This window comes from Salmo salar, chromosome 13 (assembly GCF_965601325.2).
Source record: "Salmo salar chromosome 13, fSalSal1, whole genome shotgun sequence".
Taxonomy (NCBI): domain Eukaryota; kingdom Metazoa; phylum Chordata; class Actinopteri; order Salmoniformes; family Salmonidae; genus Salmo; species Salmo salar.
The window spans coordinates 82,910,258-82,924,711 of record NC_138303.1 but is presented as its reverse complement, the minus strand read 5'-3'; the positions used below and the strand labels follow the sequence as shown (position 1 = coordinate 82,924,711).

The window sequence follows — 14,454 nt, the reverse complement described above, 5'->3', positions numbered from 1 at the left end:
GGCTATAGATACTTTTTTACCTGTTTCCTCCAGCATCTTCACAAGGTCCTTTGCTGTTGTTCTGGGGTTGATTTGCACTTTTGCATACTATTGTTTGTACATTTTTTTCTGAGGTCTTGGCTGATTTCTTTTGATTTTGCCATGTGATGTAAAGCAAAGAGGCACTAGGTTTGAAGGTAGGCCTTGAAATATATCCACAGGTACACCTCCAATTGACTCAAATGATGTCAATTCGCCTATCAGAAGCTTCTAAAGCCATGACATCATTTTCTGGAATTTTCCAAGCTGTTTCAAGACACAGTCAACTTAGTGTATGTAAACTTCTGACCCACTGGAATCGTGATGCAGTGAATTATAAGTGAAATAATCTGTCTGTAAACAATTGTTGGAAAAATTACTTGTGTCATGCACAAAGTAGATGTCGTAACCGACTTGCCAAAACTATAGTTTTTTAACAAGAAATTTGTGGAGTGGTTGACAAACGAGTTTTAATGACTCCAACCTAAGTGTATGGAAACTTTCGACTTCAACTGTAGATTGGGTTCCATACTTTGATTTTTATCAACCACAATGTGTAGCATGCTTTACTGTAATGCAGAGTAAGCTAAAATTGCATTAGTAGAGAGTGAAACGGAACTTAATTAGTTCAGTAAGGTCTTGGCTGTGTGCCCAAGGAGCTTACTGGAATTGCTGTGTCCACTGTTGAGACTGTAGAGACTTTCAAGGGAGTGACTAGACACTCTGTGTCCTTTTGGAAATAAATGGACGCCATTAACAATATCCCCTTCTCCTTCTTCATCTCTCTCTGTCCCGTCAACCTACACAGTAAAAAACAACACATAAGGTCACGTTTTATTATTTTCTTTGCCCTTCTTTTCTTCTTATGCTGTCACTCCCCATCTCATCTTATCTCACAGCGTGGAAGTTGAGGAAGAAGAACAGGAAAAAGCTAAACCAATCAGAGGGCTGGGTCAGGCCAGGGCTCTAAGCTATTCCGTGTTTAATTTCTCATGTGCCAAAGCGGCTCAGTATCCCAGGCAGTTTATGTAAGGGCACAGAAGAGCTCCTCTCCTCTCTTCTGCCAAGAGTCCTTAATCCAGACATAGCTGCCTTGCCATTTATTACTGAGACTTGACATGGCCAGGAAGTGTGTGTAATCTACCATAGGCTCTGACTGTACCTCCCTGGTCCTCTCTGTGAGAGAAGAGTTGCTTCTTTTTAGCTCCACAAATCACTTGGTGACCAGGTGATGTGGTAATGAGTCTTTGTCCTGTTCTGACTCAGTGATGTTTGGACATGTTGGTTGTCACGACACGCCCTTTTTGGGTGAGGATCATAGCCCTCTCTCTCCCACCAAAGGTTTATGACGGTCATAAATACCTAAAACTCTTTACCCCACTCGGGCCAAAATGAAGGTTGAGAATCCCTTTGTTACCACAGAGAAAGAGAAAGACTTTGCAGTACGGTAACCTCAAAAGTTTGAATAATGTAGCAATATTTCAGTATTCCAACCAGTTGAAATTGTCCGTGGGTACTTAAAGAACAATCGTGTTGAATTCCTTACTAATTTGTAGTGTAACTACCACAGCAGAACAACATAACTGTTTCTCTCAATGTGTATATTTCCCAGTTACCAGATTTACATCTGAATATTGTATAAAATTACTGATTGAGTACGGGACTACTTTTGAAAAGATTAAATGTGATGTTAGCCTTCTAAATTAGAGTATGGTTTTTCATGTAAAGTTTTAACTAGTTAGTGACTACACCCCGTGAGCACAGACATTTACATTGGCGTCATGGAACACCCCCTTTTCTACTCCAGAATAAAAGGACTCGTGACAAAATGTACATTTGGTCAAGATAACGCCGGGACAGGGTCCCCACGTTGAAATGGCTACTACTCTAGACCAAAACATGCCGGGTGATGCTGGTGTGTGAAGTGGTTCAAACTACTCTAGTGACCAGAAAACATGGAAGCTGTCGCTACATGTTGAAATGGTTGGCAAGTCTACCAAAGGACAAGACCAGAGAATGTGGAGATCATTCCCACATTGATATGGCTAAGAAATGTACAAACTAAAGAACAATTATTCAGGCTGCAGCTGTTTAAGTACTTTAGTCTGGTAAACGGAACCGGTCAAACGACCATCCGGTCGAACGACCGGTTGGTACTTTGACGTATCCATTACAACAAGCTACAACTCCGAAAGACTTTGATCTCTGGTGGTCAAACCAGAGACTTTCTGTCGACAATCTATCCAGCAGACAGACCGGCGATCGCAGAGAGGGACAACAAAGGCATACACTCATAAATATGTAAATTGCAATTTATTTTCGAATGAGCGGTTGTTCATGTTCAAAGTATAAGCATTTCCATGAGGGTAGTGTATGTACGGGGGTCCACTCTGAGTTTCCCACTCTTGAGCTGGCCCCACCCCTTTTCTTTGTCTACCAAGCCGTCATATCGGCTTAGCCCACTTGGGACTTTTCAGTGTATCATGTCAGTAACCAATGTATAATGTGTGTGTGTTTATGTAATGTTTATGTAATTCTGTGATTGATTAGTTAGTAAATAAATAATTAAGCCAATCTGTATATCGCTGATTCATGATTTATTTTAGGGTTCGTGCAGATATCCAAGGGTTTGCGACTTTCAGGAATGAGACTGATGTGGTAACAATACATTATTAGAAGAATGTAATCGATAAGATAATAAAATATCTCAAGAGTTATATTCGGGAAATTGAAACTCTATAAACAATATTTTCCTGTGGTGCCCTGACTTCCTAGTTAATTTAAATGACATGATTAGTTTAATCGCTTAAGGAATAATTACACATAGAGAATTGATTTGATAATATAATGGTCTTCACATGTTTTTTATCTAGGCAAGTCAGTTAAGAACACATTCTTATTTTCAATGACGGCTTAGGAAAAGTGGGTTAACTGCCTTGTCCTTTTGGTTACTAGTCCAACGCTCTAACCACTAGGCTACCTGCCATCCGATGACAGCAAACGCTACGACAAGGTCTTTGGGCTAAAAGCCTGGGAGTCGGCTAACTTGTTCATAGTGACATGTATTCATGGATGTGAAGGGAAGCCAGGCTTCCCCAAAAAATGTACCAAGGAAAAATCATGCATCTTTCGTCTCTCTGTGTTTCATAATTTTCCTTCAATTCGCAAGAGGCTGAATTTATCTCACCGGATAAAGCATCCGATTGAGCAAAACAGTGCCCCTCTGTCTCTTGTCTCTGGAGGGGTGCGTCACTTGAGTGGGTTGAGTCACTGACGTGATCTTCCTGTCCAGGTTAGCACCCCCCTTGGGTTTGTGCTGTGGGGTAGATCTTCGTGGGCTACTCGGCCTTGTCTCAGAGTAGTAGGTTGGTGGTTGAAGATATCCCTCTAGTGGTGTGGGGGCTGTGCTTCGCAAAGTGGGTGGGGTTATATCCTGCCTGTTTGGCCCTGTCCGGGGGTATTGTCAGACAGGGCCACAGTGTCTCCCGACCCCCTCCTGTCTCAGTCTCCAGTATTTATGTTGCAATAGTTTATGTGTCGGGGGGCTAGGGTCAGTCTGTTATATCTAGAGTATTTCTCCTGTCTTATCCGGTGTCCTGTGTGAATTTAAGTATGCTCCCTCTAATTCTCTCTCTCTCTTTCTCTCTCTTTGTCTTTCTCCTTCTCTCTCTCTCTCTAGCTGTCTCTCTCTTTCTCTCTCTCCTCTCTCGGAGGACCTGAGTCCTAGGACCATGCCTCAAGACTACCTGGCCTGATGACTCCTTGCTATCCCCAGTCCACCTGGTCATGCTACTGCTCCAGTTTCAACTGTTCTGCCTGCGGCTATGGAACCCTGACCTGTTCACTGGACGTGCCACCTTGTCCCGGACCTGCTGTTTTGGACTCTCTCTCTACCGCACCTGCTGTCTATGAAAAGCCAACTGACATTTACTCCTGAGGTGCTGACCTGTTGCACCATCTACAACCACTGTGAATAATATTATCTGACCCTGCTGGTCGTCTATGAACGTTTGAACATCTTGGCCATGTACTCTTATAATCTCCACCCGGCACAGCTAGAAGAGGACTGGCCACCCCTCAGATCCTGGTTCCTCTCTAGGTTTCTTCCTAGGTTCCGGCCTTTCTATGAACTTTTTCCTAGCCACTGTGCTTCTACATCTGCATTGCTTGCTGTTTGGAGTTTTAGGTTGGGTTTCTGTACAACACTTTGTGACATCGGCGGATGTAAAAAGGGCTTTATAAATACATTTGATTGATTGATCTTTATGTGTAGGCCATCTATCTGATGCTGTCTGGTCAAATCAAAATCAAATCAAATCAAATTTATTTATATAGCCCTTCGTACATCAGCTGATATCTCAAAGTGCTGTACAGAAACCCAGCCTAAAACCCCAAACAGCAAGCAATGCATGTGAAAGAAGCACGGTGGCTAGGAAAAACTCCCTAGGAAAAACTCCCTAGAAAGGCCAAAAACCTAGGAAGAAACCTAGAGAGGAACCAGGCTATGAGGGGTGGCCAGTCCTCTTCTGGCTGTGCAGGGTGGATATTATAACAGAACATGGTCAAGATGTTAAAATGTTCATAAATGACCAGCATGGTCAAATAATAATAATCATAGTAGTTGTCGAGGGTGCAACAAGCACGTCCGGTGAACAGGTCAGGGTTCCATAGCCGCAGGCAGAACAGTTGAAACTGGAGCAGCAGCACGGCCAGGTGGACTGGGGACAGCAAGGAGTCATCATACCAGGTAGTCCTGAGGCATGGTCCTAGGGCTCAGGTCCTCCAAGAGAAAGACAGAAAGAGAGAAAGAGAGAATTAGAGCGAGCATATTTAAATTCACACAGGACACCGGATAAGACAAGAGAAATACTCCAGATGTAACAGACTGACCCTAGCCCCCCGACACATAAACTACTGCAGCATAAATACTGGAGGCTGAGACAGGAGGGATCAGAAGACACTGTGGCCCCATCCGATGATACCCCCGGACAGGGCCAAACAGGCAGGATATAACCCCACCAACTTTGCCAAAGCACAGCCCCCACACCACTAGAGGGATGTCTCCAACCTCCAAGCACGCACACACAAATGCACGCACACACATAAATCAAAACCATGGACAGCCACATCATATTTAGCTTACCTTGATTGGACTAAATATTTTTTGGTATCTTTTAGTTGTCACTGTATTAGACTACGCATAGGTGATTTGATGATGCTGAAGTTGAAATGGTGCTGGAATAGTGGAGGCAGCTCCTGTTTTCTTTGCGACTTCAAATCAAATTGTATTAGACAGTGAAATGCTTACTTACACGCCCCTAACCAACAATGCAGTTTAAAAAATACGAATAATAATTTGAAATAAAAGTAACAAGTAGTTAAAGAGCTGCAGCAAAATAACAATAGCGAGACTATATACAGTGGGTACCGGTACAGAGTCAATGTGCGGAGGCACAGGTTAGTCGAGGTAATTGAGGTAATATGTACATGTAGGTAGAGTTATTAAAGTGACTCTGGATAGATAATAACAGAGAGTAGCAGCCGAGTAAAGGGGGGGAGGGGGCAATGCAAATAGTCTGGGTAGCCATTTGATTCGATTTTCAGGAGTCTTATGGCTTGGGGGTAGAAGCTGTTTAGAAGCCTCTTGGACCTAGACTTGGCGCTCCGGTACCACTTGCCGTGCGGTAGCAGAAAGAACAGTCTATGACTAGGGCAGGAAGCTTGGCCTCAGTGATGTACTGGGCTGTACGCACTACTGAAGTGCCTTGCTGTCGGAGGCCGAACAGTTTCCATACCAGGCAGTGATGCAACCAGTCAGGATGCTCTCGATGGTGCAGCTGTAGAACCTTTTGAGGATCTGAGTGTCACACCCTGATCTGTTTCACCTGTCCTTTATGCTTGTTTCCACCCCCTCCAGGTGTCACCCATCTTCCCCATTATCCCCTGGGTATTTAAACCTGTGTTTTCTGTCTCTCTGTGCCAGTTCGTCTTGTATGTTCCAAGTCAACCAGCATGTTTTTCCCGTGCTCCTGCCTTTTCTATTCTCTTTTGCTAGTCCTCACTGTTTTGACCCTTGCCTGTTTTCTGGACTCTGTACCCACCTGCCTGACCATTCTGCCTGCCCTGACCTCGAGCCTGCCTGCCACACTGTACCTCATGGACTCTGAACTGGTTTTGACCCTTTGCCTGTCCATGACTGTTCCCTTGCCTACCCCTTTTGGATTGTTAATAAATATCAAAGACTCAAACCATCTGCCTCCCGTGTCTGCATCTGGGTCTCGCCTTGTGCCCATATAGTACGAACTGGCCATGACAGACCCAGCAGACTTGGACCAGCTCCGCCACGCTGTCTCCCTGCAGGGAGAGGAGCTACTGCTGGACCTTTTGGAAGGGCTTCGTTCCATGACGGAATGCCACAACCAAGGGTTCAAGGGTATCATGGAGCGAATCACCCAGTAACCTGTTTACTATCAGTTGTGGGTTTGTACAACCTACCCCGGCTCCCCGAGAACCCCGCTTACTTCCTCCGGAGCGATATTCTGTGGATCCTGGAACCTGACGGGTTTTCTTTCTCAATGCTCCCTTATTTTTGAGCTGCAGCCATCTTCGTTCCCTTCGGACCGGTCGAAGATAGCGTATATTATTACGCTAATGTCGGGAAGGGCGCTCTTCTGCTCTCCTACGGCAGTTTGGGAGCAGCAATCTGCCATTTGTCACCATCGGAAGATTTCATGGTAGAGGTGAGGAATGTGTTAGATTCTCCAGTATCCGGGAGAGACGCGGCACAAAAACTACTTGAATTACGTCAAGACTCCCGTAGTGTGGCAGACTAAGCAGTAGGTTTTCACATGTTGGCCACCGAGATTTCCTGGAATCCGGAGTCCCTATTCGATACCTTCCTTCATGGACTCTCAGAGGAAATAAAAAACGAGCTAGCAGCTCAGGAGTTCCTGCTGGGCCTCGATTCCCTATTCGCCCTTACTCTTAGGCTTGATGGGCGTCTACGGGCACGCAGGAGTGAGAGTAGGTCTGGTCTTGGGCACACTCGTTCATCAGCTGCTGCTCGTTCATCTCCAAAGGAATCCGGAAGTCCCCGAACGCTCTATTTCCGAGAAGACCCGAAGCCACCCGATTTCCCTCGAGAATCATCGGCGACGGTTGAGTCAGATACACTGGAACCTATGCAACAGGGCAGAGCTAGATTATCACCTAGGGATCGTTCACATGGACTAAGTTCCAACAGTTGTCTGTACTGTGGGGCTGCGGGACATTATATAGCCACCTGCCCAGTTAAGAGACCTATTTCGTTAGTAGGTACAAGCACTCTGGTGAGCCAGACTGGGAATCCTCTAATTCCAATCAACCTCACTCCTTTTTTCTCCTGTTGTGTTGGGATTTTCTTGGCTCCAAAAACACAACCCCGTTATTGACTGGACCACGGGTTCAATCCAGGGTTGGAGTCCGTGCTGTCATTCCCATTGCCTCAAAGCAGCGCAGCCTTCCCTGAGACGGCCTCCTCAGGGCTTAAATCAAGCCTCGGATTTCTCTGCCGTCCCCACAGAGTACCATGACCTCCTAGAGGTCTTCAGCAAGGCACGGGCTACTTCTCTTCCCCTGCATCGTCCCTACGATTGTGCCATTAACCTTTTCCCAGGCACCACACCGCCTCGTGGTCGGCTATGTTCCCTATCCGGCCCAGATCCCAAGACCATGGAGGAGTATATTGAGGACTCTCTGGCTGCTGGAGGCATCCGTCCTTCTGCATCCCCTGCCAGCGCAGGGTTTTTCTTTGTCAAAAAGAAGTAGAAGACCCTTCGTCCATGCACTACCGAGGCCTTAATGACATAACGATCAAGAATCGTTTCCCCCTACCTCTCTTCGGCTTTCGAACCTCTCCAGGGGGCTACCATCTTCTCCAAGCTGGACCTTCGGAATGCCTACCACCTGGTTCGGATACGCAAAGGTGAGGAGTGGAAGACAGCCTTCAACACTGCCAGTGGACATTATGAGTAACTGATCATGCCGTTTGGACAAACCAACACCCCCGCCATCTTCCAGGCCCTGGTTAACGATGTGCTCCGGGACATGTTAAACCGTTTTGTGTTTGTCTACCTCAACGACATCCTGTTTTTTCCCATTCTGCCCAAGAACACGTCCTCCATGTTCGACAAGTCCTGAAGAAGCAGTTATTTGTGAAAGCGGAGAAATGCAAGTTCCACTGTTCTACCCTCTCCTTTCTGGAATATGTTATCGCTGAAGGAAATGTCCAGATGCACCCAGAAAAGGTGAAAGCAATAGTGGATTGGCCCCAACCTACGTCCAGGGTGCATCTACAACATTTCCTGGGGTTTGCCAATTTCTACCGGCATTTCATTCGAGGCCACAGCACACAGGCGGCCCTCCTCTCGGCACTCACCTCTCCCAAGGTACCGTTCCTATGGTCCCCAGTGGTTGACGAGCCTTTGTGGACCTGAAGCGTCGGTTCCCTAAGGCCCCCATCCTCGTCCATCCGGACCCATCCTGTCAGTTTGTGATTGAAGTCATTGCTTCTGACGTTGGCGTGGGGGCTATCCTGTCCCAGCAATCTGTCCAGGACCAAGAGCTCCATCACTGTGCCTTCCTGTCCCATCGTCTCAACTCAGCAGAAAGAAACAACGACGTGGGTAACCGAGAACTCCTGGCAGTCAAGATGGCACTGGAGGAGTGGAGACACTGGCTGTAACGACTACAGGAAAAGGAGGACCGAGCACATCGAGAGCATCCTGACTGGTTGCATCACTGCCTGCTACAGCAATTGCTCGGCCTCCGACCGCAAGGCACTACAGAGGGTAGTGCGTACGGCCCAGTACATCACTGGGTCTAAACTGCCTGCCATCCAAGACCTCTACACCAGGCGGTGTCAGAGAAAGGCCCTAAAAATTGTCAAAGACCCCAGCCACCCCAGTCATAGACTGTTCTCTCTACTACCGCATGGCAAGCGGTACTGGAGTGCCAAGTCTAGGACAAAAAGGCTTCTCAACAGTTTTTACCCCCAAGCCATAAGACTCCTGAACAGGTAATCAAATGGCTACCCGGACTATTTGCATTGCGTGCCCCCCCAACCCCTCTTTTACGCTGCTGCTACTCTCTGTTTATCATATATGCATAGTCACTTTAACTATACATTCATGTACATACTACCTCAATTGGGCCGACCAACCAGTGCTTCCGCACATTGGATAACCGGGCAATCTGCATTATGTCCCATCACCTGCCAACCCCTCTTTTACGCTACTGCTACTCTCTGTTCATCATATATGCATAGTCACTTTAATCATATCTACATGTACATACTACCTCAATCAGCCTGACTAACCGGTGTCTGTACGTAGCCTCGCTACTTTTATAGCCTCGCTACTGTATATAGCCTCGCTACTGTTATTTTTCACTGTCTTTTTACTGTTGTTTTATTTCTTTACTTACCTATTGTTCACCTAATACCTTTTTTGCACTATTGGTTAGAGCCTGTAAGTAAGCATTTCACTGTAAGGTCTACCTACACCTGTTGTTGTCACGCTCTGACCTAAGAGAGCTGTTTTTTCTCTGTTTAGGTAGGTCAGGGTGTGATAGGGGGTGGGCACTCTATGTGTTTGTTTTCTATGTTTTTGCCGGGTATGGTTTCCAATCAGAGGCAGCTGTCTATCGTTGTCTCTGATTGGATGCCATACTTAGGCAGCCTTTTTCCCTTGGTTTGTGTGGGTAGTTGCTTTCTGTTTAGTTTGTATGACCTGACGGAACTGTTGGCTGTCATTTTGTTTATTTTGTCTAGTGTTCGTTTTCATTAAAGAATAACGATGAGCACTCAACACGCTGCGCCTTGGTCTCCTCTATATGACGCCCGTTACAGAACTACCCACCAAGATTGGACCAAGCAGTGTGGATTAGAGGACTGGACCTGGGAAGAGATCCTGGATGGGGCAGGACCTTGGACAAGGCCGGGGGAGTATCGCCACCCGCAGGAGGAGATAGAGGCAGCGAGGGCAGAACGGCGATACTGGGAGGAACGGGCAAGAAAGCAACATGAGCCCGAGAGGCTCATGTTGGGGGGGGGGGCACACGGGTAGATTAGCTAAGGCGGGTTTAAGACCTGAGCCAACTCCCCGTGCTTACCGTGGGGAGCGAGTGACTGAACAATCCCCGTGTTATGCGGTGATGCGCACTGTGTCGCCCATGCGCACTCACAGCCCGGTGCGCTCGGTGCAAGCCCCTCACCGTTGTCGTGCTAAAGTTGGCACTCAGCCAGCAAGGAGTGTGCCTGCTCAGCATTCCTGGTCTCCAGTGCACCTCCACGGCCCAGTATATCCTGCGCCAGTTCTACGCACTGTGTCGCCAGTTCGCCACCAGAGCCCAGTATGCCTGTGCCTGCTCCTCGCACTCTCCCTCCAGTGCGCCTCCATAGTCCAGTACGTCCTGTGCCTGCTCCTCGCACTCTTCCTCCAGTGCGCCTCCATAGCCCAGTACGTCCTGTGCATGTTCCTCGCACTCTTCCTCCAGTGCACCTCCATAGCCCAGTACGTCCTGTGCCTGCTCCTCGCACTCTCCCTCCAGTGCGCCTCCATAGCCCAGTATGGCCGGTGCCTGCTCTGAGCACCCGGTCCTCAGTGCGTCTCTCCAGTCCGGTGAGACCTGTTCCAGCTCCACAAGTAAAGCCTCCAGTGATAATCTATGATCCATGGCACGAAGCCTGTAGTGATGATCCATGGCCCGGAGCCTGTAGGGACAGACCTCGGATAAAAGTCAAAAGAGTGAAATGTAAGTTCAACGAAAAGAAAGCGGATGCCCAAATGCAGAGGGAGTTTACAGTGTCACTTATAAGGAATTACTGGTTGAAGTAGCCGACAAAATCAGACATATGATTCACGTACTGAAGAATTGCCATTTTCCTCTGGTTTCACTGGGGCTGGTTGGTGTCTGAAGGTGTCAAATCGGCCAAAGCTGTTGGAGCGCTGGGTGAGATGGGAGATTAACGGATTAAAATGTGTTTTGGATGGTAACAGCAGGACACATGTTGTCTGGCTGCCGTGTTTATGTAGAACTCCGAGCAGTCATGTCTGTAGGCCTATACCCAGTAAACCATCTAATCTGCTGTTCGTCTGGTCATGTATTTACATAGTACTGTCTGTATTACCATCAGGCTCTATTAAGGCATTTTATCCATTGGATTAAGATTTTTCTTGATTATTTTTGTAGTGAATTGTATCTAATGTTGCATTTGATTAGGGTTGGATTTGATGATGTAACTGCAGTTTCAGTTTGGACTCATGAGCATTATGAGAACTACTGGATAGTAATGGATGAGTGCTGAGTGGTGCTCAGCTTCACTGCAGCTAATGAGGTTTGTATCAAGCCATTTTCCATAAATTGATGTCATGTAAATGTATATATTATGCTAAATCTAAATTAATACATTGAATATTATAGTATTTTGTTATTATTTTGCTACTTTATTTGTTCAGTGTTGTTTTCCTGTTATATATAATATTGTTATTGTTATGAATTTTATTATTCCAGCAGAGTGGGGCGAGCCTCTTAGGGGAGACACAAAAAAAAACATTTGGGTAAAATTGGCTAGTGTATCAGCTGTTTTCTTCTTGTCATGTCAGTCATTGCGGACCTTGGAGATCTATTTATAACATCAGAAATGTCCAGATCTACTATATCATGTCAGATAATGTTTTTTAGCTAGGTTTTTTTACCCACTGATTTTGTTGTAATGTTTGAGTCACTCAGATATCACATGAACACTAATAAGAAATGGCAAAATGTGTAGAATTGCAGGAAATTTGCTTTTAAATGGCAAAGAAAATGACATCTGTCCATGGCAAAATGGACAGAATTGCAGGAAATAAGCTTTAAACCTGTACAATTATCTCTCTGCCAACAAAAAGGGTGTGAACAGTTTGTGCCATGGTCAGTGCTTGTGGCCATAGAGATACACGTGACGTGTGGGAAGGACCACTGTTCTAGCACATTCTAGTCCTCCTGATCTCCCTAAAACCTGTCATCTAATTGAAGATAATCTAATTGAAAGATAATCGGCAAAAGCGTCATTAAAATGGAGAGATAGTGAAAAGCAATGATCCATTGCTCACTGGCGGCCCATTAGATTAATTCTGAGGCTCTCGCCCAACATCTGTTACATTAAACCCTGGCTTGTGGCCCAACACTGACCATCTGACCATTACTGAACCGTGAACCTTGGCCGGCTGCAGTCACCATCTCCTACTGGGGAAAGCTAATCATATCTAATAGAAATAATGGTCAAATAGCAAGAGCAGCAAATGCTAGTATTGCTTTTATAATGAACTCAAATCTTTTGAGTGAATCTTCATCTTTAATATCCTGCCCAGTACATCACTGGGGCCAAGCTTCCTGCAATCCAGGACCTATATAATAGGCAGTGTCAGAGGAAAGCCCATAAAATTGTCAAACACTCCAGTCACCCAAGTCATAGACTCTTTTCTCTGCTACCGCACGGCAAGCGGTAGCAGAGCACCAAGTCTAGGACCAAAAGGCTCCTTAACAGCTTCTACCCCCAAGCCATAAGACTGCTGAACAATTAATCAAATGGCCACCGAACTATTACATTGACCCCCCACCCCCCTCCATTTGTTTTGTACACTGCTGCTACTCGCTGTTTATTTCAGTATCTATGTATAGTCACTTCACCCCTACCTACATGTACAAATTACCTCAACTAACCTGTACCCCCGCACAGTGACTCGGTACCAGTTCTCCCTGTATATAGCCTCGTTATTGTTATGTTATTGTGTTACTTTTTATTATTTTTTACTTTAGTTTATTTGGTAAATATTTTCTTGTTATTTACTCTTCTTGAACTGCACTGTTGGTTAATAAGGGCTTGTAAGTAAGCATTTCACGGTAAGGTCTACAATTGTTGTATTCGGCGCATGTGACAAATGAAGTTTGATTTGATTTGATGTGCATAATACAGCCCAATGTTTGGACAAATATGCCTTAGAGCGTTTCAATTTATTGTAATACACGGAGTTTAAAAATGTCAAGCAAAATGCCCAACGACTTAGACATATAAAATGTTGTTTTTTGTTATTACATTGGATAGTAGCAAATCGAAAGCAAATTTTACCCCCCAAAAACTTGACATTTAAAAGATCTCACCTTTGGTTTTGTCTTGCTCTTTGGGTCTTTGTTTGAGACATTTGACAGTTTCCTCTGAAGCATTGTGCTTAATCTGAATTACCGCTGGACCCTTTTTATTTTGGATAAAAAACAACTGAGCTGTAGCCTATTCGACCAATCATCATATCAACAACCAACTATACCACAACAGTTTTGCAGAGCAGAGCAGGTAGATTTCCTCTATGTCAGGCAGGATGTGACTATATCTACACAATCTGTTTATCTGTAGTCAAAGGCATGAATGTGTTGTACTTTTAGGTGGAAGGTGTAAAGTTTCGTCAACAAGCTGCATACACTGAAACATCTTCAGCGCACCAAGAAAGCCTCATTAATGACTGCTGGATTGTTGTTGTATGGTAAAATCATTTTATGAAAGTTGAAAGACTTTTCAATCAATGTCACAAACTGTTGCCTACATGACACCTTTTGACAATGCACCAAGTTAAATGCAACTCACTGTAACCAGTAAAACTACTGATGAGGAAGTGGCCAAGAGACTGGTGAACACAGGAAGGGGTGAATTCCACAAATCCTGTATATTGCAGTTTCAGCTCTATTACCTTACTAAGTTAAATCATTGTTAAATGAATACAAAATATACACCCGTTCACATTTTTGTTTTGCTCCTACAGATAGTGAGTCGCGTGGCTTGCTATATAAAGGCATCAAGGCATTCAGTTACTGTTCGATTGAACGTTAGAATGGGCAAAACGAGTGACCTAAGCGACTTTGCGCGTGGTATGAAACAGATGGCCTCTGGCGTTTTACGTACGACAGTGTCTAGGGTTTACCGAGAATGGTGCGACAAACAAGTCCTGTGGGCGAAAACACATAGTTAAGGAGAGAGGTCAAAGGAGAATGGCAGGAATTGTGCAAGCTAACAGGCAGGCCGCAAATGTCACGGATCCCTCTGGAACTTTCATTACGCACAATTGGCCCCTATTCCCAGTGATTAGTAATTGTATAACTGTGCCCTTGGTTTACCAGTGTCCTGTCGATTATTGTTACAATGTCCGTCGGTGCGTGTGAGTACCTGTGCTGTGTGTTTTGGCTTTTGTGCCATTGTGGATTTCCCAGATGATTACGGGTCATGTCCCGTGTGTTAATCATTGTGCGCGTGTGTTATTTATTCGAGGTACTCCTTGCTCTTTTGTTTGGGTTTCTACCCTGTGTTTTGTATTGTTTGTTTGGTCTTCGTCCCCGTGCATTTACACGGCATGCCATAATTTGGGTGAA

General features: G+C 45.4%; 1 protein-coding gene across 1 annotated transcript; it reads right to left on the bottom strand.

The window, feature by feature from the left end:
- Positions 1-4,218: 4,218 nt before the first annotated feature.
- Positions 4,219-13,413, bottom strand: LOC145860070 (uncharacterized). Its single transcript, XM_082960371.1, has 3 exons — positions 13,198-13,413; positions 10,923-11,003; positions 4,219-10,782 (listed from the first exon to the last, which is right to left on the bottom strand). The coding sequence occupies exons 1-3, from the start codon at positions 13,258-13,260 to the stop codon at positions 10,372-10,374; spliced, it is 555 nt and encodes a 184-aa protein (XP_082816497.1). The 5' UTR covers positions 13,261-13,413; the 3' UTR covers positions 4,219-10,371.
- Between the last annotated feature and the right edge of the window lie 1,041 nt (positions 13,414-14,454).

What these genes read in the sequence shown, in the direction of transcription:
- LOC145860070 (XM_082960371.1), bottom strand. Translation starts at nt 13,260, where the DNA reads ATGCTTCAGAGGAAACTGTCAAATGTCTCAAACAAAGACCCAAAGAGC. An exon ending in AGAGCAAGACAAAACCAAAG is followed by an intron (nt 11,004 to 13,197) that starts GTGAGATCTTTT and finishes CATCTCACCCAG; the next exon opens with CGCTCCAACAGCTTTGGCCG. An exon ending in AGGAAAATGGCAATTCTTCA is followed by an intron (nt 10,783 to 10,922) that starts GTACGTGAATCA and finishes CTTTTATCCGAG; the next exon opens with GTCTGTCCCTACAGGCTCCG.